Genomic DNA, 27,830 nt, shown 5'->3' with positions numbered 1-27,830 from the left:
AATAATGCCATTTGCAGTAACATGGATGGACCTAGAGATTACCATACTAAGTGAAGTAAGTCAGAAAGACGAATAACATATGATATCAGTTATATGTGGAATATAAAATACAACACAAATGAACATATCCATGAAGCAAAAACACTCACAGACATAGAGAACAGACTTGTGGTTGCCAACGGGGAAGGGGGTGGTGGGGAAAGGAAGGGCTGGGGGTTTGGGATTAACAGATGTAAACTATTATATATAGGATGGATAAACAGCAAGGTCCTACTGTAGAGCACAGGGAACTATATCCAATCTCCTGTAATAAACCATATTGGAAAAGAATATGAAAAAGGATATATATGTATAACTGAGTCACTTTGCTATACAGCAGAAATTAACACAAAATTGTGAATCAACTATACTTCAATAAAATTAAAAAAAAGAGCTCCTTAAGAAACCAGACCATCTGACTCATTTTTCTATCCCCCCAAAAGATGTGCCTTAAAATAATCTTGAGAAGGAAGTGAATAAATACTGACATTAGAATGTGATCTGAGAATATTAAATATTATATTTGAGGTATTGTTATATTTATTCATATTATAAAAGGAATTTATGTTCAGTGTAAGTATAGAGAAGAAAATAAAAAGCACCTATATTTTGTTTTACTGTCTAGAAATAACTAGTGTTAACTGTTTACACTTAAAAAAACAGTATGTTTTTGGTATGCATGATATCTCAACATTTGAGTTACATTGCACATTTGATTTTATACCTGATTTTTTTTCATTTAGAAATATTGCATCATTACAGTAGTCTTGGGGAAAGTGGTTTTTAATAATGTGTATCTAGACCTGACGTGTCAAAGAGGGTGTCCTATTATTTGCTTCCAGACCCGTTACTCCCACAGCCTCCCATCCCCATTTCTAGGGGATTTTCCCCTTCTAGTTGTTAGACCAAACATTTGGGACTCATCCTTGGCTACTCTGTTTCTCTTCTACCCACATGCAATCCATCAAGAGATCATGTTGGCTCTACCTTCAAAATATATCCAGATTCCAACTGTGTCTCATTTCTTCTGCCACCACTCTGGTCCAAGCCAATTCTCCTCTTGGATGTTTGCTCGATTTCTACGCATGTGACATTTTCAACACTGCAGTCTGATTGATTGTGTTATAACAAGAATTTGTGTCTTTCCTCCCTTCAGAATGCTTCATTGGTCTCCCTATCACTCAGAGTTAACACTAAAGTCCTTACTACACTATGACATTTTTCTTTCTGAATTTTTTCCCTGTTTTATTCATTTTAGTGTTGCACTTTTTCTTACTCAGGGGAAATCTGAGATAGTTTTCATTACCATTCCACTGTGGAACATTCTGTTCTGTGGAAAGTGATGTGAAAACTCTCTTCCATTATATTCTTTCCAAGAAGTCCTTATGCATGGAAACAGCAGTACTAATTGTGAGACCTTTTGTAGATGGAACTTGGCTTTGATGTGAGAAAGAGGACAAGCTTATTTTAAAAAGTTACATATGCAACTATACCTGGTTAGTAGGATCTTGAGAAGAAGCAAGATTTTGAAGCAATGGCAGATAATAGGAGGAAAAGTTTACCCAGAAAAGATCAGCAAAGTACGTAATGCCCTATTCTTAGAAATCAGACGCCAAAAATTTCTTTCATGAATGCAACAATGATTTTTAATTTTCTCTTTTATCTTTGAGAAAAAGAGACCTGGATTAAAGTAATTTGATGTTTTAATAAATGAATAAGGAGAAGCTAAAGTCCTGAAGTCAGCCTTTTTGTTTCTAATATATATGAGAAATTAACTGAAATGATTTTGAATGCTACTTCATAAAATCTCTTCTTTATGAATCTGTATTTTTTAGCTTTTATTACCTCATAAATTCTGAGGGATGATTTATATAATTGAACAGTATCCTTTTCCTTCCATTGTTGAACAAGAAAGCAGGAAGCCATCTTTGATATAAAAGTTATAATCTTATACATCCTGCTGCTGTCTGAATGAAGGAAGTCATTTTTTATTTGAGTTATGTCAAATTTCTGCTCTTAGGAAGGTTTTTTATTTTATATTCGGAAAAAAGCATACACTATAAAATGCCATTTGATAAGAAATAACTAATATATTTATTTCATTTCCCAAACAGAGTAAAACTAATGTGCCTCAGGCAAAACAGTCTGTCAACAGAGACACGGTAAGCGAACCGGCACATGGAGGGATCATGACGTTAAAGCAGTGTTTTTTGTTACAGTTCTGCTCAAGGGGGTTGGGGATCTGGGAATCTTTTTTTAAGGGGTAATTGCCTTTCAAATGCACATTTGAAATCAAGTGTCTTACAAAGGGTGTGAAATTTCACTTTGTGTGCCAGGAAAAGGCAGTTTATCTCCCAAGGTTAGACGAGAGAATTCGTTCTTTCTTCCTTTGCTTGTTTAGGGTTGCTGCTAGCAGTGAGCTTTCCTGGATGTGGAGGAAGCCTCTGTCTCACAACTTAACCTGCAGAATTGCCCCTCATACTTGGCTTTCAGCTCCGTCTGTCTGCTGTGTAGACAGTCTTGCTGAGCTTCACGTCCAGGGAGCAGAGCAGCACGGAAACTGAGGGCAGCAATCATCTGTCCTGCTTAGGGGGACGGGACTCTGCTTGTCCTACGTGGTCAGCTCAGTAGTAGGCTGGCAGAGCAGAGCATGCCCTCACATCTTAAACTTGCAGGAGGCAAAAGTGTCTTGAAAGGTCATAATGATACTTCAGAACCTGAATATTCAAAAAAAGAAACAAAAATAAAGAGGCCATTTCAAAGTAATTTTTCCCATTTTTAAAATTTATAATCTAAAATTTTCTAGTAATTTAGGAAAAAATATAATGGAGTTGCTTAAAATGCTTTATAAACCCGTTATGTATAAAAGTTCTATTTTTAATTTGACTTGATTTAGAGAACTTCTTCATTTATGAAAATGTTGATAGCAGACAATCTTCAGATGCTTAAATGTGTCTAGAGAGAGTGTGCACATCAATCCTATATTTTCTGTAGGGTTACACCTAAACAATACAAAATGAGCATACATCTGTTTGTTTTGTTTCTTTTTTTTTACAGTTCTTAGAGTTCATAGTTCCCTTTAATAGGCCAGTCGTTTTTTGCTAACTTTCCAGATTTATTTTCATTTTGGCTGTTAACTGCTCCCCCCAACTCTCAACCTTGCTTTCTTTTTTCTCAGCACTGCTGTTAGCTAATAATTCTAGTTTTAATAACTGACTAGTTTAAAGTATTTCTAGCCCCCTTTTTTATTCACAAGATATTTATTGAGTGCTTATTAACAGAGAGAATATAGAAATGATTATGAAAGATGTTACTATGCTCGAAATGCCACTTTTCAAAATCAGGAGCCTCTTAAAGTTATAAGCAAATTTACTTGGAAAAATGATTCAGACCTCAAGAAAAAAATGCTAAACATAAACCCCTTAAAGATAAATCAACCATTCCAAAACTTCCCTTGTGGTTGGACATGACTAAAAATAAATTGGTCTGTTACATTTTTTTGTTTTTGTTTTCCTTGTTTTCAATTAAATAGATATTTGACAGAATTTTGGATAAAATAATAATGACCTCTAAAACTTTTTTCTTCAGTAGTTTCATTATAACCCATAGAATTCATTAAATATGGCAGGACTGTAATTGTCAAATGTTTCGTGTGTATGTGCACATCTAAGCACGTATGTTTGTATATGTTTAATTACTACTATTATCCAAAGAGTACTTAGGCAAATGCTGTATTCTTTATATGATTATATGATGTTCTAAAAATATTTACTTTTTTAAACTATGAAAGTTGTATTCATAAAATTTACATATAAATTACATCTCTTGTGCCAAAAAATTATACACACATAGGGAAAAAATGAAACATGCAGTTTTCTCTTTCACTTAGAGATGGATTTTTAAGCTTGCAAAAATGTAAGCAAAAAAACTCACATATTTATACCAAAAGGGATGTTAGATTGAGGGAAAACTTCTAATTGTTTGATGTTTGGTTACAGTTTTATAGTATATAAAGCCTGGTTACATTTTTATCATGCCAACTAATTGCTTATATAATTATTATCATTCTCAAAATAGACAAAGGAGTCCTGGATGTCAAACATCTAAAGTGTATTTAAGGTACTTTTCCTGTTTTGAAATACACAGTTTTAGCCTTTTATAGTACTCAGAAAAACAAATGCATTATATAGACTTTTATTGAATATCCAAAATGTATTCTAGTTTTGGGGAACAAAAGGGGAAAATTTGTGCAATAAGACTTCATTTCATCATTCTGGGATTTGCATGTAGTAGAAAGGAACACCTTCATTAATTTTATTTGGTATTTGAATAATTTATGTACCACTCTTCAGTGTTTCCAGTAGGGCTGTTAGAAAAATATTCAAAGTATATTCTAGATAGGATTTTATAGCTTTATGCAAAAGGGAAATGAGTTATTTCTTTTAGACCGTTAGAATTATTACTATTCTTTCCATTTTACAATTGGCTGAGGTTGCCGACCCGTAGAACTTCTTCCTTTTGTGTGTTTTAAGTGCAATGGCAAGTCCAGTACACATCCCCAAACTTGGTTACCTTTGGACCTTAGCAGAACTGCTCTTTCACACTTGCACTAAGAAAATTGCCTAGTCTGATAGCAGTGAACAGAGCAGTGTATGTATACAAATAGAAGAAGAAGAAAAAGCTTAAATTTCTTTCCTTCTTCCCTCCCTCCTTCCCTCCCTCCCTCCCTCCTTTCCTTCCTCCCTTCCTTCCTTCCTTCCTTCCTACCATATCTTTGGGAACTTTAACACAGCACTCTCAGTGGGACCCATTTGCAGGTAAGATCATCTCATAACAAGGTACTTTAGATATTCTTAATTAAACTGTCTTGGATGGAGTCCAAAATAAACTGGCTTAATACCAAACTCTACTGTATAGTGAATGTTGTGAAAGTGAGATGTCAGAGTATAGTGTATGCTTTTTTAAGGCATAATAATTAAATATGGGTAAATAAGGCTGAAGGGAGTGACCTATTTTACAGTGCTATATATTATAGCTCCTTTGGAAACCAAGCAAGCCTCTGCCCTTATCACTGCAAGGAAGAATTCAGTTAGGATGGTAATTCACACCTCAATAACTTTCTTTTATGGCATCCATCCATCATCAACAGTAAGGCTGTACGCAGTCTGAGGAGGATTCCCGGATGTGACATTCTGGGAAGGCTCACGTCTCCTGAAGACAGTAATGCAGCCAAGAGCCAGAGGACCCACTTCACTTCAGCAACTGCTGAGACAGTCCTAAATAACCCTCAACACCCAGGCTGCTGAGGACTTTTAGAACTTTTCGATCATTTTCATCAGCAAAAGGAAAAACAGCAGAGCTAACAGTAGGAATACCCAAGGGATCCTCTATCATCGTTAAGAACTTGGCTTGAGTTTTCTTAGGTCAGTTATTGTGTAACCTTGTCAGTCATGCATTTTTGGAAGCAGCTATAGCATGACGTTTACAGAATGACAGATGCAGAATGGGTTCAGAAAGCATCGAGAGCTCAGTTTTGTTGGCCGAGAAACTGTTGGATATTCCTAGCAGATAGTGGGCAAATTCCGTAGTAGATGAGGTGGGAGTGTCAATTAGCCTGCTGTGATTTTAGGAGTATTTGTCTACTAACATCTGGATCTGTAGCTATCCAGTTTTGCTCTGTTTCCCTACCTCCAAAGTGGTAAAATAATGCTGACAAGACAAACTTTATTCGACTTACTTTGAGATGTTATACACAAAAATTAATTTTGGTATATGTATTAGTTTGTGTGGGCTGCCATAACAAAACCCAGAAGGTGTGGCTTAAACAACAGAATTTATTTCTCACCATTCTAGAGGCTGGAAAGTCCAGGATCAATGTGCCAACTGACCTGGTTCCTGGTGAGTGTTCTCTTCCTGATTTGCAAATACCTCGTCACACTGTGTCCTCAGTGGTGGAGAGAGAGCTCTGGTGTATCTTTCTCTTCCTATAAGGGCACTAACCCTTTCAGACTAGGGCCCCACCCCTATGATCTCATTTAACTTGTATCACCTCCTCAGGGGCCCTACTGTTACCGAACCAGATTTGTTTGCCTGACACACAGCAAGCCAAATGCTGAGACACTGAGGTTTACAGCAAAGAAAGGGTTTATTCATGAGGTGGGCAAGTGAGGAGAGGGGAGAACTAATATCAGATCTGCTTCCCTGATTGTGAGGGGCTTGAGATATTTATGGGATAAAGAAGCAGGGTGGGCTTAGGTGTGGGGAAAGGTGAATGGAAGTAGGGAAAAGGTGAAGTCATTGGTGTTCTGTGCAGGCATATCTGAGTTAAATGCTTCTTCACGGGATGCATGTTCAAAAATGGAGGCTCTTTTGCATGATCTGCGAGGGTAAGGTTTTTGGCCCTCTGGCATCTAAAAGGTCATTTATCAGACACAGGCCCCGTTTTAGGGTTGGTGGTCCCAAACAATCTTAGCTGGCTTGAACTGGACAGGGATCAACTCCAGATTCCTGGAAAACAACATAAGCCTCCCATTACTATAGTGACTCTTTTGTCAGAGACATTATCTATAGGGGTTGTTAAGGAGTCAAGAAAATAAGGTGAACTTGGTCAGTGAAGGCAAGTTACAAGTGGAGGAGTTTTTAACAAGTTGTTCTGTGTGACAAGCTCAAGAATTTCTGTTAGTCACCAGTTTCTGTTAACCCTCTGGGGCACAGTTTTAGGGTTTTTTAACCCAGTGGAGCACAGGTTCACTATCTCCAAATACAACCATACTGAAAGTTCGGGATTCAACATATGAATTTTGGGGAGACACAAACTTTCATTCCATAACAGTGTATAACAGTGTATAAACAATTAGGTTAATATATTCTTTTGAACTTCCTGGGAACTTAACCACTTCTGAATCTGGATGTCTTTGGCAATGATGACTGATTTAATTCTCTTCACAGTTGTCCTCTAAATTTAACCTCCACTTAGAGTATTAGCTGTGCTCCATGCTGGAGTATCATCCTTGTTCAGAAACTAGGGACATCTGAGGGCCCTTATGTCATTAGTTTAGTGAGTTCTGAAGTCTGTGTGTCTGGAGTTTTTCCTCTAAATTTCTACTGGGGCTCTAGCAATGAGCCTCCTTCCTCTTGTCTGGTCTAGTCCTGTATCCCAGACCTACTAACTAGGTCCTGGTCTTGTGTACCCAGTGCCACAATCCATGCCTTGGTTTGCTGGTTTCTTGGGACACAAGTGGTTTTTTTGTTTGTTTGTTTTACTTCTTTATTCAGGTATCAAATACTTTATTGTTATTTTGTTGTCCAGTCACTGTGCTTGGGGTAAGAACCACAACTGTGAATAAGAAATTCAGGTTTTTATCCTCAGTATAACTCCTCTGATGTAACACTAATATCTTATCTGCCTGAACTGTGAGCCAACTAGGTATTTTGTTTTTCTGGTTACTATCTGCTATGGAATAGACCTAAATAAAAAGGCAATTTCAATATAGTATGCTAAATGTTAAAATGGGAAGGGGGTTACAAGATGATATAACAAAATAGTAGGATAGCCACACTTGCCTTGGAGGCTTGGACAAAGTTTCTTGGACAAACTGATAGTTATTTTAGTCTTGAAGACGTGTTAGCTAAAGAGCTGGGAGGAGAGGGATTTGGGCAGAAGGAACCGGATATACAGGGCATATTGAATAACTAAATGTCTGGCTATAGCACAGGTTATGAGGGAGGAGATAGTTCTACCTGATTTTCACTAATATCTTCTAGGTATTGGAATTTGGATTTTGCATCCCCATTTTTATAGGTTTGTTTCTCTCCATTGTCTGCATCTCCTGCCAAAATCCCCTTTAGATGCTGGTCTCTACCAAATCTCTATTACACGCCTCCCCTTAACCATGTAGCTAACGTGTATATATATATATATGTGTGTGTGTGTGTGTGTGTGTGTGTGTGTTTTCTGAACAGGTGAAATAACTTTCAGGCTCTGCAGGCTTAGATTAGCACAAAGGGGATGTATAGGAGAGAGGGGGCAGGGCTTAATCATACCACGTGGACATGTATGTGCTTGATCATGAATGGCATTATCTGGATAAAGTAACCAATCTAGAGTTGATGGCCAAGCTTACATATTTATTCATATCACACTAGCAGCATAGAATTTTCATACTGGAAGGAAGCTAAGAGGTGATCTGTTCCCAACCTTGCTGTGCAAGTCTAACAGATTGGATAATTTCTAAGGTACCATTTTGAGTCCCTTTTATATCATCATATGGCTTCCATATTTATACAATGTTAGAGTTATACTCTTCATCAAGAATTATTTCCAATTTAGAAACATTTGAGGAGATATTTGCTATTGTAGGCAGGCCTGTGGCTAAATCTCAACAAGTGAAACTGAACTAGATTACTTAGTTTGAGTGGCAGAGGGGATATCGAACGAAAGAATTAAACATTACCCAAGAAGAAATCTGTGTTAAGATGTTAATTGGAAGACATCTTTAAATCTCAATTCAATAGATACCTTTTGATTTTTTGAGGGGTCATTTTAGGCTTTTGAGACAAATAGATGTTGAAGTGGAATATTCTGATTATAGGTTTGTATTCTTGGAGTATAATCAATATATGTACTTTTTTTTTCTTTGCTGATAGCTTGCTACATTTCTGAATTGGGTGTGAATACAAATACTATCAAATGTGTATCTTCTATGACATGAAACAATTCAATAATATAAAGAATTCAATCATCTGTGATAGTTTTAAAAAAAGGCATGTGATTCAAATAGCTTAAAAGTCTTTTGACAGAAATAAAATGTAATAACTTTCAAACATTTCATAAGTAGACATGCAGTCATCAAAAAGAATAATATAAAAGTGACATGAGAAGTAGATTTAACAGTTTTTTTGCTTTATGTGATGTATTTTCTTTTTACACTTATGCCAAATACTGTATTATTTATCTCAAGTGAATTGCATATTTTGTATTTCTCATTTTCTTGATTTTTATTATATACCTCATACTTCCGTTAGTTATAGAGAAGAGACCATATCAGTGATGATAAAAGGTTCTAAATAAAAAGATGAGTTTGACAAAGTTATGTAAAATTTTGGTTTCTATTATTCAGCTTATATTTAAACCTTTTTTTTTTTTTTTTTTCTTTTCTCTTCAGCCTCTTCAAATACTCTTCATTCGTCTTCCATGAAAGCTTTGCCAGGTCTCTCTGACTCATGCTAATCTCTCTCTTCTTTGAATTCTGGACACTCTAGTTTTATAACTATGGTTTTGGAAGCTTACATTTTTACTTGAGTGTTTTATATGCATCTTATTTTTGTAACTAGAAGCGGACTATCTTTTGTTTTGCCCTATTAATGTGCTGCACTTGGAGCAGAACTCAACATGTTATGCTGAATTGGAATTACGCTTTTTCAACCCTGTCATTTCTAGGTGTATGTAAACCTAGACGTGATGGAAAAGTCTGTGAAACTGGCTAGAATGAATGGTTTTCCTTGCTAACTTAGTTTCTCATAGGCTAAAGATATCGCCCTCCTCCTGCCAACCCAACTAGGGTAGTGTGTTTGCATCGTTGCTTAGAAAATGAGCCCAATACTTACTTCTCCTCTGATGAGAACATAGGGCCAAGTAAGGGAGAGATGTATGTAGCTATGTGCTGTTTTTATTTAAATACTCTAGCCCATGGGCTTTTCTTGAAATTGTCTAGTCTAACTTTTAGACATCTGTTGCGTAGACTTCTAATCCTTTGTGTTTTGCCTTTTAGAGGTGATATTATCTCTGTTGTGATGACATAAGTGATTGGATGCTAATAGGAATAAAAAACATTTTTAAAAATTAATTAATTAATTTAATTTTGGCTACGTTGGGTCTGTGTTGCTGCGCGCAGGCCTTTTTCTAGTTGCAGCGAGCGGGGGCTACTCTTCATTGCGGTGCACGGGCTTCTCATTGCGGTGGCTTCTCTTGTTGTGGAGCACGGGCTGTAGGCACGCGGGCTTCAGTAGCTGTGGCTCGTGGGCTCTAGAGCGCAGGCTCAGTAGTTGTGGTGCACGGGCTTAGTTGCTCCGCGGCATGTGGGATCTCCCCGGCCGAGGGCTCGAACCCGTGTCTCCTGCATTGGCAGGCAGATTCTTAACCACTGTGCCACCAGGGAAGTCCCCCAAAACGTTTTTTATATCAACATTGCATCAAGGAAAATTAGGTTCATACAGGTTATGAGAGCAGTAAATTCTTCAGAAAAAAGGAGCAAGCAGTATTTGCACATGGACTCCTTGTCATTACAATATTCTTCAAACGTAGGCTTCCTGGGGAGGTTGCTAATGGAAAATACTGTTGGAAATCTCTTTCCTAGAGGTTTTCCCATCCCATTAACACACACACACACACCTATCTCTTGATTATTCTTTCTTTCGCAAATATCTAGTGAGTGCCCTCTCTGTGCCAGGCACTCTTTGCCTTGTATCCTTGGAGATGGGGATCCAAGGATGAATGTGCCCTTATGGGTCATTCAGTCTAGCACTGTGTAGGATGGTTAAGAACTGAAGGAAATTGTTGCCTAGGCACAAGTTTTTTACCTCAGAGTTCTAGACCATGACTGAAAGGCTAGTAACTCCCAAATGTGCTTGCATCTCTTTCTAAATCAGCCTGGGTCGCCATTATCAATGCATGTGTATCTACCATAGTAAAAGTATTTGCTTAATAAACATGTATAAGAGGAAGCATATTCTATAGTCTTTGAAGGCATTTTATCATAAGCTGACTTGGGAGAATTCTCAATATATTCATGCCAATTTGCTGAAAGATGGTAGAAAGGGATTGAATCTTACAATAGTAATGATTTTCTTCTCCGTAGCTCATATTAAAATATTTCAGCCAAGCAAAACAAAAAATTAATATACACAAGTAGTTGCACTATTCAACAAAGGGATCTGAAGGGTGTTATTATTATTAATATATTTAAAAGACTTAATTTTTAGAGCAATTTTAGGTTCACAGCAAAATTGAGAGGAAGGTACAGAGATTTCCCATATACACTCTGCCCCATTCATACATAGCTTCTCCTATTGTCAACATCTCCCACCACTGTGGTATATTTGTTACAATTGATGAACCTACATTGATACATTATAATCACCTGAAGTCCATAGTTTCCATTAGGGTTCATTCTTGCTGTTATGTATTCTATGGCTTAGGACATAATGACCTATATCCATCATTATAGTATTATACAGAGTAATTTCACTGTTCTAAAAATACTCTGTTCTCTGCCTATTCATTCTTCCCTTCCTGCCAGGATGTTATGTTTTGATGCATCAAACCAAGTGGCATGTTCCTTTGTAGATGCAACTCTGTGCCTGGAAGTAGAAGTTGTGTCCTGGTTCTACTACTTATTATTATAAGACCTTGAGTATATCACATAAAGTTTCTTAGTATTTGTTTCCTCTTCTTTAGAATGATTAAAATAATTTTATTTTTGTCTCACAGAGATGATATTTGTTAGGATAATTTATAAACTGACAGGAATTTTACATATGTATTATTGTATTTATCTGTTGGACCAACTGTCACCCAAAATTCTCAATTTTAATATTAAAATTTATATATCTAAAAATCAGACCTCTCAGTCTACACTGGTGGTTCTCTACACTGGACACATTAAGAACCACCTGAAGAGCTTTAAAAAAAATACCATTGCCGAGGTGATTGGGATGGGATGGAGCCTAGGAGTCTTTTTTTTTTTTTTTAAAAGCTCCCACATGATTCCATGCTGCAGTCTGGGTGAGAATTGCTGGTTTCAGTGTCAAGTCCTTCAAACATGAGGACCTTTATAAATGGTCAGGAAGCAACATTCTAGTGCCTAGAGCAATGAACTCCATCTGTAGCCAAGAAATAAATAGCAAGTATTCATTAAAAAGCCATTATAACCGTGGGTACTGTTAGACTAAGGTGGAAATACTGCCTCAAAGTGTATGACACTGTGGTTGTGAAACTATACTCATCAATGCCTGGAACTATCTTACTATTATCTGTGGCTAAAAGATGAAAGATGCTTTAGAAACTTTAGACAGATGCTCCTGTACTGGAGGATATAGCTTGGATTGTCAGATAGCCATGCACAACAATGGGATACTAAGGAAGAAGAGACAAGGAATCTACAGACTAATGCTAAGTTCTGTATGACTTTAAAGTGTGAATGTATCCTATTTAAGGACTGGGGATATTTTGACTGAGACCAGGGATGTGTGTTTACTTTCAGAGTGTACCCCCACTTCAGAATAGATATAGTTCTGGAGAATCAGCCATGCTCTTCAATATACTTTATACCAGCATCCATGTTTGGAGAGAAAGGAGTGTAAAGCACAGCATCTCTGCTAATTTTGAAGAGGTCCCACTTATATTACATTCATAATGAACAGAAAAGCTCTAGGACTTAGTGATATTTCTACTGAATAATTCAAGTTAAACTTTTAAAGTCATATGACATGGCCTGTCTTACTTAAAACCTTCCAATAATTTCTCATCTTCTATCAAATAAGTTACAAGCTCATTTTCTTGACACTCAAGGGCTTCTGAGAGTTTGACAACTTGATTTCCCTTTACTTTGCTGTGCTTGTTCAATGAGTCCTATCATTTTGCTTAACTTTTAGGAAAACTATCATTCGTCTCTGTATCATTTTCAATCACCCTTAGTAATAATAGAAATAGTCCTGTTAATAGCTGCCTGCCTCCACAGGCTGTCCCTGAAATGGGTTTCATGTGAAAGTGATGTATTAGGAAGTATTTCTGGAGAAAAACCAGTTGCAGGGTGGGGAAGTAGACATGGAATGGAAGGAAGACAAACAAGGGTGAGACTTCTAGGAAAATCCCACGGGGTGGGGATAACATGACTCAGTTTTGCAGGAGAGCTCTTGAGACAGTGTGAGACACACCATGGAGTTGTCCCAACTAGGAGGCAAGGAGAGTGGAGTGTTTATATTTCCATCCCTTTACTCATTGGCTAAGGGCTGAGGCTAGGAAGGTAGCACCAACTCTCTGGTGGTTAGCACTCTCCATGGGTGTAGTCAAAGCAGTTCTGGCAGCTCTGGGGGCAGCCTTCCAACAAGAAGCTACAGATGCTGATGTTGGGGATGAGAGTGCATTGGAGCTCGTGTGCAGAAAGCTGGGAAAGGGATCCAAGGGGATATGGACAGGGGTGCCATATTCTTTTAACTTCTGTGTTAAATTATTTCTTGGATTAACTTCTTAGAAGTTACTTGAAAGCAAATATGTTATGTCATTTCTTTTCTATCACTAACCCCTGCAACACCTTATCCAAACTATTCAAAAAGAGTGCCTTTAACAATATTTATTCAGTGATTGAATGAATGAGTCAGGGTTTATTTTTTTCTTTTTTCTCTTTCTTCAAGTGCTTCTTTATATCACTGCTGTGCCTGTATATCAAGTTGCAGAATATATGCACTGGGAATGCTATTGGATGTGGTCAGAACTCTCTCATGGTACTCATTACAGAACACCCTCCTGGGCTCAGTCAAACAGCAAGGATGGCAGAAATCCAGATTAGCTGTTATTTAAGGAGCCGACTCGAGATGTCTGAAGGTAAAAAGGACTAAATCACATTTCCCTACGTAACTGGGAAGGATCAGAAGACAACTGCTGGTACCAGCACTTGCAAGTTGCCAATTTTTTTTTTTTCTGAGCTAAGGGCCAGTGGTGGTCCTACAAGTTAATGTCAGCAAGAGAGACCAGGATTTTGAATTGAGACAATGAGTAATCAAAGGACATTGTACCCATGCTCATTGTGAGAAATAGCCTTTTCACTGCTTAGTTGCTCTAACTCCTCCTTGCGTGAACCACACCCATTGTATTTTAGTAGAAGCTCCTCTTTCCAAGAGTCCATGACAAAGACAAACATTTCTAGTCTCTTCCAGGACTTTACTATCCATACACATTGCCATGGAAACCCCTTTAAGGAATTTTGGGTATGTAGAGTAGATGTGGCGCTCCAAATAAATTTTTGGAGGCAAGAAAGGAACAAGTCAAATGTGTGCTGTTAACAGCATTAATTAAATACAAAAAAAAGTTGCCACAACTTTTGGAGACTTAGAATGATAACACCAGACATTCTATAGATCAGTATCATCATCATCATGTTGAATATCATCATTGATCTACCCAAAATAAACACCATTCATAGCCCACATTTTCGTATACTATGCACCACACAGTATAATAAATAAAATTACGTATTTTAATGTGGATGGCACATTTTTTTGATCAGTTTCCTACAACTGATTAGTCTTACATTGAGGGGGGAAAAAAAAAGATTTCTACTGTGACAGTGAGAATGTAATCATTACCCCCGTGAAGAAAAATCTAATTTCACCTTAGGCTTACTCATCATGTGGGTATATGCCAAAGTTTACTAAAACACAATGCCCTTTTTATACATAATTCACAAATCTACAGTAGAAAACCTCAATGCTATCTTCAGCCTGCATGCAAAGGACATAGTAGAAAAAAAAATTCTGAGTAAGAATTGCTCAATATTTTTCAAGTGCAGTGGTCACTAAAAAAGAGAAAACCTGGGCTTCCCTGGTGGCGCAGTGGTTGAGAATCTGCCTGCCAATGCAGGGGACACGGGTTCGAGCCCTGGTCTGGGAGGATCCCACATGCCACGGAGCAACTGGGCCCGTGAGCCACAACTACTGAGCCTGCGCGTCTGGAGCCTGTGCTCTGCAACAAGAGAGGCTGCGATAGAGGCCCGCGCACCGCGATGAAGAGTGGCCCCACTTGCCACAACTAGAGAAAGCCCTCGCACAGAAACGAAGACCCAACACAGCCATAAATAAATAAATAAATAAATTAAAAAAAAAAAAAAAAAAGAGAAAACCTATAGGAAATGTAATATTAATAAAAAGGAAAGCAGAGAATTAGACCTGACATTCCATTCATTCATTCCACAGACATATATTATGCTATAATGAAATCTTGGTTATTGCATTATCAGATAAACAGAAACAAAGCACTATGTTAGAAACACTAGCCTTTTCATTGTATTTACGAAAACATAAGGAAAAAAATAAATATGAGTGACCCTCAAGTACTTGGAATAATGACAAAAAGGAGAATATTCAGCAGAGAAAATCAGACTTGTATAATAATGCATTTATGTGATTCCTAATGTTTATCTGCAGTTTACCTTTGGATGGCATTGTAAAGGAGAATTTTCCTTTTCTTATTTTTCTCTTAGAGCAGGATAAGGGGTTTAAAGGTGAACCATGAGGGAAATTTAATTTCAAAGATGTATGGGAATCAATGCTTTCAAAACAAAATTTGAAATATACTTCGCCATGCTTTTTTATGCTGTACAAAATCCATCATTTATAAAGCTACTGATTTTGACAGTGCCTCTCTGCAACACAGGACATAACGCAGAGCAATCAAAAGGCATTTTAATTTTTAAAATGTTCTCATCTGCTTTTCCATTGCCTTTGGTATCTTATACAATTTTAGAACACATGCTGCATGCCAAGTTGTCTGGCTTTATCTTCTCTACAGAGGAAAAATGTCACGACAGCAGTGTTGACTGTTTGCTGGAAATGGAGATTTTCCATGGATCAGACTTATTATGGATATCAAAATATTAACAATGATAATTATTAGTTAACAGTAATTGCTACATTTAAGTACTTTTTATATGCCAGGCAGTGTGCCAGATGCTTTACATATATTATCACATTTTATCTTCAAAGCAGCCTTGCAAAGTAGTCATCACTATACACATTTTACAGATCAGAAAAGTGAGATGCAAGAGTGGGCAAGTAATTTGTGCAAGGCCTGTGATCTTAATGGTGAACAACTGAAGGGCCAAGCACCAGGGGGGCGCTCCATAGTCTGGACAGGGTGTGTGATTTCCTGAGCCTTTCTTGGATGGAATCAGAAGGTCATTAAGTTAATGAGATCTTCAAGCCTTTCCTAGAAAGATTCTGAACACTGAGACAGATGTAAAGTAGGTTGGTCTTTTGGGCATTTCCTTGACTGGGACAGGACCCCAGTGACTATTCCTGTTTTCATCCTGGCCTGGACCTGTCACTGAAACAGACACATTCTCTTTACTGTCTTTGGAGCAGCATTCCTACCTCTCTTTTGTCCAGAATGTGACTGCAGTCTAAAATCCAAATCAGTCAGATAGAGCTGAGTTTGGGAAGTGATAAAGTAAAATATTATGTAAAGAAATAGTATAAACATATCCCTTTACATAAGCACATTTAATATCTTAAGCAAAATTTGCGTTGTCTGAAATCCATATTACTCATTGCCATAGGTTTTCAACTTACTGCATTTATGAATTTTCCTAATAGAATCTCATCTCTAATTTTGATGAGTTAAAATATTGTGAACAAATATTATTGCCCTTCTATCGCAATACATATGGCTGAGGCAAAGTCAGGGAAAAATATTCTTGGATGTTTTAAGTCTGACATTTAGAAACTGGGTGGCACATAAAAAATACTGCCAAGGTGACATCATATTTCCTACTGATTCTGGAAACCGATTCAAATAGCAAACATTTAAATTCATGTTTTTATATGAATGTCATTGGAGAGGGCTTTGACTGTTGCAAATTGATCTGGAAGTGATGGGTGAAAAATGATATTTTCTAGCATCCTTTCTTTGTGTTTGGCGGTCTCCACACTTCTCAGAGCACCATATTTGCCACGTGTCCTTGTCAGACTTATAGACCAGCCAGAGTTACTACCATTCCGTGTCAGCCACCCTTACTCTGCTGCACGTGCCAATTCTGAGGATGATGGAAATGAGATAGATATGCTGGTGTTTTTGCATTAAGGAGGCAGTTCCTGAGTGACAAGGCTATTTGTGTACCAGGTGCATAAATACTGCCTGCTGATGTCTGAGTTCACATGGATTCACCTTAGAAAACTTGGATAAGTGCCAGAGAATTAATTGCATTGCTTAGATTTATGGTGAATCGATTAAAATGATGGCTATATTTTGAGGAATTTTAGGTTGGCCTTATTAGTTGTACCCTGCAGGGTGTAAATGCATTTTCAACAATTATCAGGGTTACAATGTTTTGAAGTTTTACAATTAAGTGCATTTTTACCCTTCCACAATATGTTTCAGGATTTTATAGTTTCAAGTGACCTATCATTTAAAGGCAACAAATTGGAAATAATGGTTAAAATGTTACCTATATTATTGATTTCTTTAGATTTCTTCTTTTTCCACTTATCATAATGAGCTGTCAAATTTATATGGCCTGTTTATTTTAGACCTTGAAATAAAACCCCTCCCTTTTTTTCAGGTATGTAAGGCTAATACATGTTTGAGAATTAACTAGAAGTCTCATGATTTTTCTGAAAGCTTTGTTGATCCTATAACCCCAACATTACAGGGATGTTAAAACTGAGGTACAGTCTGGAATATAAAATAAATTTTATTTTTGTCTTCACCTTCAGTTTCGCGGCACGTATAGTCTAAATTTGTGGTTATCTGGTTGTCGCGTATCCCTGTTTTAATGAATGGTAGTTAGTAAGATGATGGCCTTTGTGATTATTGTTTGATATCATGAAAATTATTGAAAGTAGCATTCATGTATTAAGAATTTCTCTCTTCATACATTTTCTCTAAATTATAGCATCTCTGAGAACTTAGGTTGCTTTTTGGAGAAAATGCTAATAAGCAGAATCTTGCCCCAGGGTGCCTGGTTTACAGATTACAACGTAGCACAAACCATTTAAGGAGAAATTGTTAATGGATTGGAAGGAATGTGGTGTTTCTCATCAGGTGTTCTCTTGACTCCCTCTGTCTGTATCACCCCTGTGCTTGTTAAGCCTGCAGATTCCTGGCTCCGCTGGCCGCGGTCCTTCAGTTGGGGCTGGACACTTCTACCGTGGAAGCCCCCCGGTGATGAGTGCACTTAAGTTTGAGAATAGCTAGTATCTTTCAATGCCCTCCTTCTCTAATTGAGTAAGTTTTGTCACATTGGCAATATAAATAACTTTGTGATTTCTGGCACCTATAGCAAAAGAAAAAGAAAGAAAAGAGGAAGAGATTGAGGTTCCTAATTTTCCCTTTCTGACCACAATAATTAGATCTAGATTTAATTCTTTATCCTCTTTCTAATGTTTTTATTTCTCCTCTTTGAAGTTTGATACTCTTAATATGTTATTTATTTACTTTTTGTTGGGGGAACATGATGGACCGCTTTAGCAATCTAGGAAAGCTGTGGAACCTCTGTCCAGAAAAATGCCTGTCACATAATCGTATACAATATCAGGGGTTTATGGAACACCTGGAGTTCATCAGTGCCCATAAAATAACAATCCCTACGTCAGGAGGACCTACCTCACTATTAATATAAAACAAGTCTGCGATGTAGAGATTTATCTTTTTCCATATGTGATCATTGTTGGACAGTGCAGCCAAGGGCTCTTCAATGTGTTCATTATTTACTTGTAGTCTATAGTGGTTCCTGAGGAGCTATAAGCTTGTAAAGTTGTAATTATGAAATTAAAAGAAAAAAAAAACACCTCTACAGTTCTTCAGATAATTCATAATAGCGTTAATGTGTAAATGTAGTTTCATTTACTCAATCAGCCATAGACATTTCAAAAAGTTCTTTTTTTTAAGTTTGCAGAAAGCCTAAAACCAAAGAAAAGTTTATATTAAATCAGAGCATATTGTCACATTGACACGGATGTATCTCATAAGATCTTATAATAAATTTTTACATGAGAAGATATTTTTTTCACTTCTTTTGGACAAATACCCAGAAATGGAACTTCTAGATCATATGGTAGTTCTATTTTTAATTTCTTGAGGAATCTTCATATTGTTTTCCATAGCAGCTGCACCATTTTACATCCCCACCAACAGCGAGCAAGGGTTCTAATTTCTTTAGAAGTGTCTAGAAGTATCTTTTGGTACATTGCTGCATTCTATTTGCTGATTAAAAAAAAAATTTCTGCCTCTCTATTATCTGACTCTATAAATCAGAGAATTGATTATATATTATATTTACTAGTGTCAGTTTTTGGTATTATATTTGTGCTTGCCTTAAAAATTGAGGAATTTTTTTTGTATTTTTTGTAGTCTAGATACTTTAAATAATTTTGGAATTGTGTGCTCTTTAAAGGTTGCAATAGAATTCTTCTCTGAAAAAAAAGGACATGTTTTTTATGTTCAAAAATTTATTTAACACAGGACAAAACACACAGTTATCTAGTATAGCTCTTCTGAAGTTTCAACATGCTTGATAAGGACGTGTCTTAGGAATAAAAGACCACACATATCGAAGCACAGAGCTATCAGTTGTATTTATCAGACACACTGCAGGCCAGAAGATCAAAGCTTCTGCTTTCATAATTTCATTTAACCTCTCCAAAATGTAGTCAGCTGCCCCATATGTCAGTACAATTGTATTTGATGAGTGAGGATGACACAGATTATTGGCTTGACAAGGCTAACCTGCTAAACAAAGGCATAATCAGGTTTATCTGATGACTTGAAAGATAGTGCGAATGTGTTGTTTCTTCTGTCCTTTTGAGAGTGTATTAGGGAGATAGGAAACTGATAAATGATAGGTATCCACTCATGGGAAGAAAGGAATTTAAATGTGTTTCCATGTATTATGTACTAAACTGTCCTTTCTAGCATTATCTTTTTAATTTTCTAAACCTATTTTATAAATATGAAAACGGAGGCCAAGGGTATTTAAGCAGAAACATAATTTGCCCAAATACATGGGTACATTTAAAGGAGAGGATTACATGGAGTTACAGAGGAATGCAGGCTAGATCTCATTAAAGCATGAAGTACTGCATTTAAAGCTATGCAGATAGCTCTCTACTTGGTAGAAGAACTTGAGAATCTAAGCTAATGGACTTCAAGTCCGACTTTGTGGATCAAAATAAGACCATGTTGGGCCAGTATCGGAAAATAATGAACAATGAGCAGAAAATGAGTTTTACACACTATCGAAGAGGCAGGATTGTGGAGGCAGCTGAGGTCAGTATCAGGAAATTCTGGAAAACAGTGGGTGTTATGCTGGAGGGTTTAATTGAGAACAGAGCTGGGGAAGCAACCCTGGTAATGGGAATGGCTCTGAAGACTCCACACATTCAGAGAGGTGAACTCATTGTTTTGGAAGACATTTTTTACCCAAAAGATAAGATTTTATCAATATCTCTTTTTAATCATATATATAAAAACATATATATGTTGTATGGTTATATACGTGTGTATGTTTGTAAATTTTTTGTTATTATTTTTTTTAGTCACTAGAATGCTCGTTTACTGTTTTAAACAAAGAACTACCACATAGGACATAATAACATGACTTAGTAAGAGTCATTATTGTTGAGTGATGTAAGATATTAAATCACAAATAGAAGCTATGCTTTTGAATCATTGTAAGAGTTAACTGTCACCGTGAACAGAAATATAAATCCACATGATCAGTACATTCTTTCCATGTAGATAGACCTACATGGGAACCAGATCACAGTTAAAAAAGGTGTGTGATGAGTTGGATGAATCAATGGAGTTGGTCATGATAGAAATGCTCCAGTAGGCCCACTGGGTTCAAAGACACACTATGGCCTTGTAAGTTACAGGACCTCATTTTAAATTTATTTATTTATTTATATTTACTTTTGGCTGTGTTGGGTCTTCGTTTCTGTGCGAGGGCTTTCTCCAGTTGCGGCAAGCGGGGGCCACTCTTCATCGCGGTGCGCGGGCCTCTCACCGTCGCGGCCTCTCCCATTGCTGAGCACAGGCTCCAGGCGCGCAGGCTCAGTAGTTGTGGCTCACGGGCTTAGTTGCTCCGCGGCATGTGGGATCTTCCCAGACCAGGGCTCGAACCCGTGTGCCCTGCGTTGGCAGGCAGATTCTTAACCACTGCGCCACCAGGGAAGCCCCAGGACCTCATTTTAAAGAGGAGTCCAATTCAGGGCTTGACACATTTCCCCAAATCTTGTACAGCAGAATTTCTAAGAGTGTGTTGAGAAGGAACAGTTTAGCAAGTGGTTACCCATTTGTTTTGTTGTCCACCCCTATTTCATCTGTAACACTCTCCCATTCATCGTTGCCAGGAGAACAGTGATCTGCTAGATGTTTGCCTGTTTTCTTTTGAAAATCAGGTTTACTTGCCAAAATGACACCTTTTATTTAGTTAGAGAACAAGGAGTGTCTGATTTATCCTTAGCGCTGCACTGAATGCCCTAGGAGGACATGGTGTCTAGTCCCAAGGATCTCACCCAGCATCAACATCTCCATGCCCAAAAGCACAGGCTGGAGAAAGATCCCTGTGGGTAAAATGATGCGTCCGTCTCCCTCCGCAGATGTTTCTCTAAACTGAAAAATATGCCAGCAGGTATCCAAAAATATATATAACCTCTAGGAAAAGTAAACAGGACTGGGGCTGATTTGATTGAGAATGAACTGCACCAATGTGTTCCAAAAGTTTTAAAGATTAGTGTACATAAAAATCTCTGGTAAACTTCCTGGAGCTTTCCATGTATGAAAAATGATCTTTCTCTCCTGTCTCTCTCTCTCACACACTCTCCTCTCTTTTGTGCTTCTCTTCTTATATAATGTTTCTTTGCCTCTAATTTAATCCAACTTGGTGTTTGCTCCTTGAGGAAGCTAATAGAAATAATAGCTAGCATTTTTGTAATGCTTGCAGTGTGCCAGGCACATTGCCAGGTGTCTTCCTTAAGTCTCTACTCCTCACCCCAGCACTGCCTAGTGGCTGTTCTTCACAGGTGTCTGCTGGTGAGAGTGGTGACTGAGAAGAGGCCAGGTCAATTCACACTGACCAGCTCTCAACCTGTGTTCCTTCCAGATCATGCCATCTCCTGTGCCTATTAAAGTATGTGGGGCCGATGATGATTTCCATATAAGTGCTCAGTTCACAGCTATCACCAAAGCTTCTAAATCTTCTCTCTACTTTCAATAAAAGCTTGTAATAAATAACAACCAGAAGAAGCAAACGTGAATGTAAACTGAAGCCAGAAATGGAATAAGAGCAAGTTCATTTTATTTTAGTGGCATTTCTTAGAGGTGATAAGCACAGTTTTCTAAGTATCTGTTCAGAGTCTGAAATCCTATTGTGTGTGTGTCCAAAATGAAATCAGTATACAGAGGGCAATCATGTAAAATGCATTTGTGTATTTCAGGTTAAAATTCATGATGTGCCATAATGTGAGATGTCTCATTGGTTTATATGTCTCTTAGTTTATAACCCTGGTGATACATTATTGGAAGACATTTGGAAGTGATAAAGTAAAGGCAGATTTTGTCATTTCCTGATAGAAACAATAACTTGAAAGTCATGCTGATTTTATTGAGATTCTACGCTAGGTAACATTAAAATAAGTATTTCTGTTTCCAATTCTGTCATCTTAGGGAGAAAATCTAGAAAATATGTCAAATAATCTAACAGATAATACATTTTATTTTTTTCATTTATGTAGAAAACACCAGAGTATGAAATGTAACTTGTAAGTTTTTTTCCCTCCAGATTGTTCTCCTATCTGGACTCTAGGTATTGGTGTATCACACTTTTCTGGTTAAATTTCCTTTCTGTTTTAATTTCCCTTTAATTTATTTTGATACCTGATGTGCATCAAAATCTTATTTGTACTATAACATTGCCAATTAACTGTGTATTGAAGAAGTGAAGAAAATTAAATAAATAAGGCTAATAGATTTGATATCATGCGTTTGATAATTTGATGTCAATTGTAAATCAGAATTATCTGGGAACAACTTTGAAATGAAATATATGGTTCTATTATTATTAGTATAACTACCTGTATCCTCCTTGGAAGTTATAATATAGTCCAGCAGTTTTCGATCCAGATTCTGGCTTTGTCACTTAATGCATCGCAAGTTACGTATCTTCTCTTAGCCTCAGTTTTCTCGTATGTAAAATGGAAGGGTGGTTTATTGTTGTCATGATGAGTGAATGACACCTATAAAGTGCTTAGGAGGGTGCATAGTATTCCCTGATGTCACTGAAGCTGGATATCTCATCAGTAAGCCCTTCTCCAGTGTCTCTGTAGCCGATCCTATGCAAATCCAGTTTTCTATTCTGTATTAATTCTATTGCTCTTGCCCATTTTGATTATCATCACTTTATTCCAGACCCTATCACTGCTTACCTGGACTATGGTTGCATCCTAATTACCCATCCCATCTCCTCACTCTCCCATCTCAGTCCATCTGCGTTGCTGTTAGAGTACCATTCATAATAGATGAAGAGTAATACCTTTACCTTGTTCAGATTCTTTCTAATACTGTCTTTTGCCCATTGAGTTCAAATGTAGCATCTTAGCCTTCTATGATACGACCTCCCAATCTGTTCCCTACTGCTCCACTGTGTATTCCCTGTTATCTAATAAACTGAACTTCTTTTTATGCATACTTATTCTTCCTTGTTCCTTACTTTTTCTCCTGCAGTTCTCTCTGCCTACAGTAGCCATTCTTACAATTCATTTCTCATGATCTACTTCCATATTGGATCCCCCAAAACATGTAATGTCATCTTCTTTGAACCTCACAGACGTTGGTTCTGTCCCCTTATGGCATTTTTCTAGCATGTACTGTAGTCAGTCATGGATGTATCATTTTCCTCTTACTATACTGTAAAGCTTTCGTTGGATAAAGATTTAGTCTTATTTACCATTGAGTCCCTAGGAGCAAACAGGGCAGTACACATAGCAAGTGGCCAATGAATAATTGTTTAATTGAATAGCCACATCTCAAAGCCCTCCCTTTTCCTGCTATTAGTTTGTTGAGTTTCTGTAGGTATACAAATCTAATAATAAAAAGCCCCGCTTTTAAAATGGTCATTTTCTTATGTCACATGGCCTCTAAAGGAATCCACAGGGACAAAGATACAGTATAAGGTCAGAGCTCTGTGGAGATGGAGGGGAAAACAGTTATGTTGAAAGAGCTTCTAGGGTGATGCTATATATTAAAATTGAATAATGTGAATTTTTATTTTCCGACTGTATTATAATAGTTCAAAGACTGTCTACAGTGTCAGTGTTTGTCCTCATTAGGTTAACAGGTAACTGTAACAATTTCATAGGCTGGAATTTAGACTTACTTACTTACCCCCCTCACTTCTTACTTTTACTTCCAAAGGAATTTTCATTTTGTACCACTTTATTTTTATAGACAACATCTATGAATTTTCCTTTTGGACCAGCAAATTGGAGAATTAAGATGTTGAGGGATGAACAAGTCTTCTAACCCCATCTTGGAGTTTCCAGTATTAGTTAAGATGTGATCAAATGATCTCTTTCCTGAGACGATTGTTTGTAGCTATAGCGTTAACCGACAGAGAAGCTGGTTTGTGTTCAGGCCCTCTTGGCCTGTGGGCATCGCTTAGAGCAGAGTTGGTACATTCCTTGACACCTTCCTTGCCTGAAGCTCCCCTTGGGCCTAGAAGAACACCAGCCCCTATGCCTGTGCTCTGTGCTAAGGCAGCAGTGCAGTGCACTGAAGGTAAACACTCTGCCCATCTCATAAATGCAGGCTCCATCTCCTGTCTACCTTGATCTTCTCCATCTCAGCTACAGAAAATGACACTAATTCACCAAAGCTCAATTATTTCTGCCATAGCAATAAAGATATGCCATAGCATATCTTTAAACTGACATTTATGCCATAGCAATCAAATTATAGGGTTATCATGAAAGGTATATTTAAATGAAAAAAAGACAGTTCATATATTACATTTGTACACATTTTTTCCTTTCAGCTGTAAAGATCAAAATATCAAAGAACAATGATAATTTTTTAAAGACAGATATTACCTCCTCTAGCCTTTGTGTTTTCTTTGTTGTTGTTGGTTGGTTGCTTGCTTGTTTTGTTTTTCTTTTGTTCCTGTTGTTGAAAGTATGAGGAAGACATAAAATAAAGTTTTGGGACCTGTCCGTCAGGATCTCTCAGATTGTTACAGCCTGTCTTAAATATTATAAGAAGTAGTGAGACTATACTTGGTTCCATCGCTGTGAGCTTTATATTGTAAATAAATTGGCAGGACACGGTGGATAACTTACAGAGTGAAATTTAATGATCCTGTCCCCTCTTTTTCAAAATCAGTTATACCATCTTTTCATCTCTGGATTCTTAAATTCATTCATTCACAGTTATTTATTGATTGTCTTCCACAGACCAAGTACTGTTGTAGGAGCTGGAGATATCGTAGTAAACAAAACCACATCCCTATTCTTCTGGAGCTGTCTTAGTCCGTTTGGGCTGCTATGACAAAATACCATAGACTGGGTGGCTCATAAACAACAGAAATTTATTTTTCACAGTTCTGGATGCCAGGAAGTCCAAAATCAAGGCACCAACAGATTCGATACCTGGTAAGGGCCTGCTTCCTAGTGGCAATCTTTCTGCTGTGTCTTCACATGGTGGAAGGGGCAAGAGAGCTCTTTGGAGTCTATTTTATAAGGATACTAATCATTCATTAGGGTTACATCCTCATGACCTCATCACCTCCCAAAGGCCCCTGCTTTCTAATACCATCACATTGGGCAGTAGGTTTCAACATATGAATTCTGGAGGGACACAAACATTTAGACCATAGCAGGAGCTTACATTATGTGGGACAGAGAAGCCATCAGATATGTAGGATGGCAAAAGGATAGAAAGAGACTTGGAGGAGAGCAGGTGCAATTGCATTTAGAGTACTCAAGGCAAATGTCTCTGATATGGTGACATTTGAGCAAATTCTGAATGAAATGAAGGAGGGAGCCATGTGGGTATCTGGTGAAAGGACATTCTGGGCAGAGGGAACAGTAAATGCAGAGGCCCTGAGGTGGGACGGTGGATAGATAAGTTAAATATTTAAAAATATAACAATAATAAAGAGTAGATAAATTGAACACATTCACTGTTCAAATTTCTGTATTTGGCTCTGAAACTAAAAAAAAAAAAAAAAAGTTCTAGCTGCATCTCAGTTAACCTCCTAAAAATTAATTGGTTTTATAGAACAATTGGTAAAAGCGTTATATCAATCTTTAATAATTGAACTTTTACACAGCAGTGTCCTGGTTAATGATCTTTGCTTTTGTTGAGGCTTTATTGCATTTTTTATGGTCATCTGTGCTCTAAGAATTACTTTCACATTTTTCTCTGTTCCTTTTAATTAAGTTAAATGAACTGTCCAAGAAAAGACAAATATTCTTAGGACTCTTTTAGTCAAAAAAAGAAAAATATCGTTAGGACTCTCTTAAAATTGTCAGTAGGTCTAAAACAGTTTCCTTTGATGTAAGCAATGCATGACTATTGACAAATTAATATATAAAATGTCTATTGTATCATTTATGAAATCAGTCTCGGAAATTTTGATAATTTAATCCCGATGCTTGAATTGTTTTTCAGAGCAATAAATATTGCAAAAGTTTGCAGAAAGTCATTAAATGTTAATAAAAAGCTGCATCTGATACTATATCAGGGTAAAATGTCTTTAATTTCGGCTCATTCTGAAAGTGTCGATGGAAAGACAACTATATAATAACATCTATTCCGGTAATAAACATTTTTACACTGTCTGTTTATTAAGCTATATGGAAATCTCTACGTCTAGTTCTTTTAACCTTTTCTTATAACCATGCTTTAATTTTTAGGGTTGATTCAAAACAAGAGTTAGAGATATATACATTGCATTTTACTTATTTTTGTTATATATTTTATTCTGTATATAGAATAAAACATTTCCAAATCTTAACTTTAATGCAACAAATGTAGTTTGCTTTTAAAAATAATAATAATACCAGTACTCGGAGGAATAAACTTCAGAATTTCAAGTGGCTTAATATGTATCAGTTAGGTAGCCTCCCAGGGATCATGTGGTTCCACGATTCTATGTCAAGCCATTGCCATAGTGCCAAGGTCAACAGTGGTGGAGACAATCAAACAAAGAGAGGAATGGCTTTGTTGAATATTGAGAAAATGAAAATGCATGGACAAGTTATAGTGAGGGAAGATTTAAAGTGTGCAAATCATTTGAAAAACATAATTATGCAAGGCAAGATTTTTGAAACTTTTAATTGTACAATGTACCAAAGTGTTTTTTCTCCCACTTATGTTTTATTAGACAAATAATCTAGCTCTCTTTGCAAAATGGTAGAAAATGAATTGCTCCCAATGGTACCTAAGAAGGATCCGGTAGGTAGTTTTGAAGTATTATCTCCGTAGAATAAGCCAACAGTATGATTTATTACCTCGGGAAAGCTGACTTATCCCATGGCAGATGTAGCTAGAGGTAAATTTCCCTCATGCATTTCACTCAAGGACTTTGCACATTCAGCTTCCCTTCTCTCCTGTACCCTCAATTTCTCCCTCATACTAACTCTTTCCTCTCTCCTTTCAACCTGTGTTCTCATTTATTACTCTGTGTAATAAAAGTATAGTTTATACTCATTGTTCTACTTCTTCAAGTCCCTTTCCTTCTTCAACCTATTATAATCTCCTTCTTCCAAGAAGGAGACACTCCAGAGAAAGGTTCTAAGGAAACAAACCAGGGTCTTAATTAGCAAACATGGTACATGCACTTTTAGCGCTTGGCTCTTGTTGTCTGGGCAGCATTTGACTGTGGACTGCTCATGTTAAAAGTTGCTCTTCTCCCTTAGTTATTATAGCATTATTTCCTTTCTCTTGTTTGCTCCAGCCTCTCTGGGTTGCTTTCTTTTTAAAGTTAATTCCTCGTCAACCTCATAAATCTGTTGTATCTTTGGGT

General features: G+C 37.1%; 1 protein-coding gene and 1 long non-coding RNA gene across 11 annotated transcripts in view; one reads left to right on the top strand and one right to left on the bottom strand.

Moving 5' to 3' along the window:
• The window catches only part of NKAIN2 (sodium/potassium transporting ATPase interacting 2), a gene marked incomplete at its 3' end in the record, with an annotated part of 1,018,208 nt that overhangs the window by 44,531 nt on the left and 945,847 nt on the right, over nt 1–27,830 (top strand). For 7 of the 10 annotated variants that reach the window (XM_082406282.1, XM_082406279.1, XM_082406274.1 and 4 more), the window contains one exon: nt 2,154–2,201. The exons of the other annotated variants lie outside the window; for them this stretch is intronic. In XM_082406282.1, the coding sequence (XP_082262408.1) occupies nt 2,154–2,201 (48 nt within the window). The remainder of the gene's footprint in view (nt 1–2,153; nt 2,202–27,830) is intronic. 10 annotated transcript variants of the gene reach the window in all.
• Nucleotides 10,420–24,711, bottom strand: LOC309635300. The gene is made up of 3 exons (XR_014248744.1): nt 20,992–24,711; nt 14,934–20,685; nt 10,420–14,625 (listed from the first exon to the last, which is right to left on the bottom strand). It is a non-coding gene; the product is annotated as an uncharacterized lncRNA (long non-coding RNA).

Source organism: Balaenoptera borealis (genome assembly GCF_965194805.1).
Source record: "Balaenoptera borealis genome assembly, chromosome: 9".
Classification (NCBI taxonomy): domain Eukaryota; kingdom Metazoa; phylum Chordata; class Mammalia; order Artiodactyla; family Balaenopteridae; genus Balaenoptera; species Balaenoptera borealis.
The sequence above is the reverse complement of the archived record's forward strand: the minus strand, read 5'-3'. Positions and strand labels throughout refer to the sequence as shown.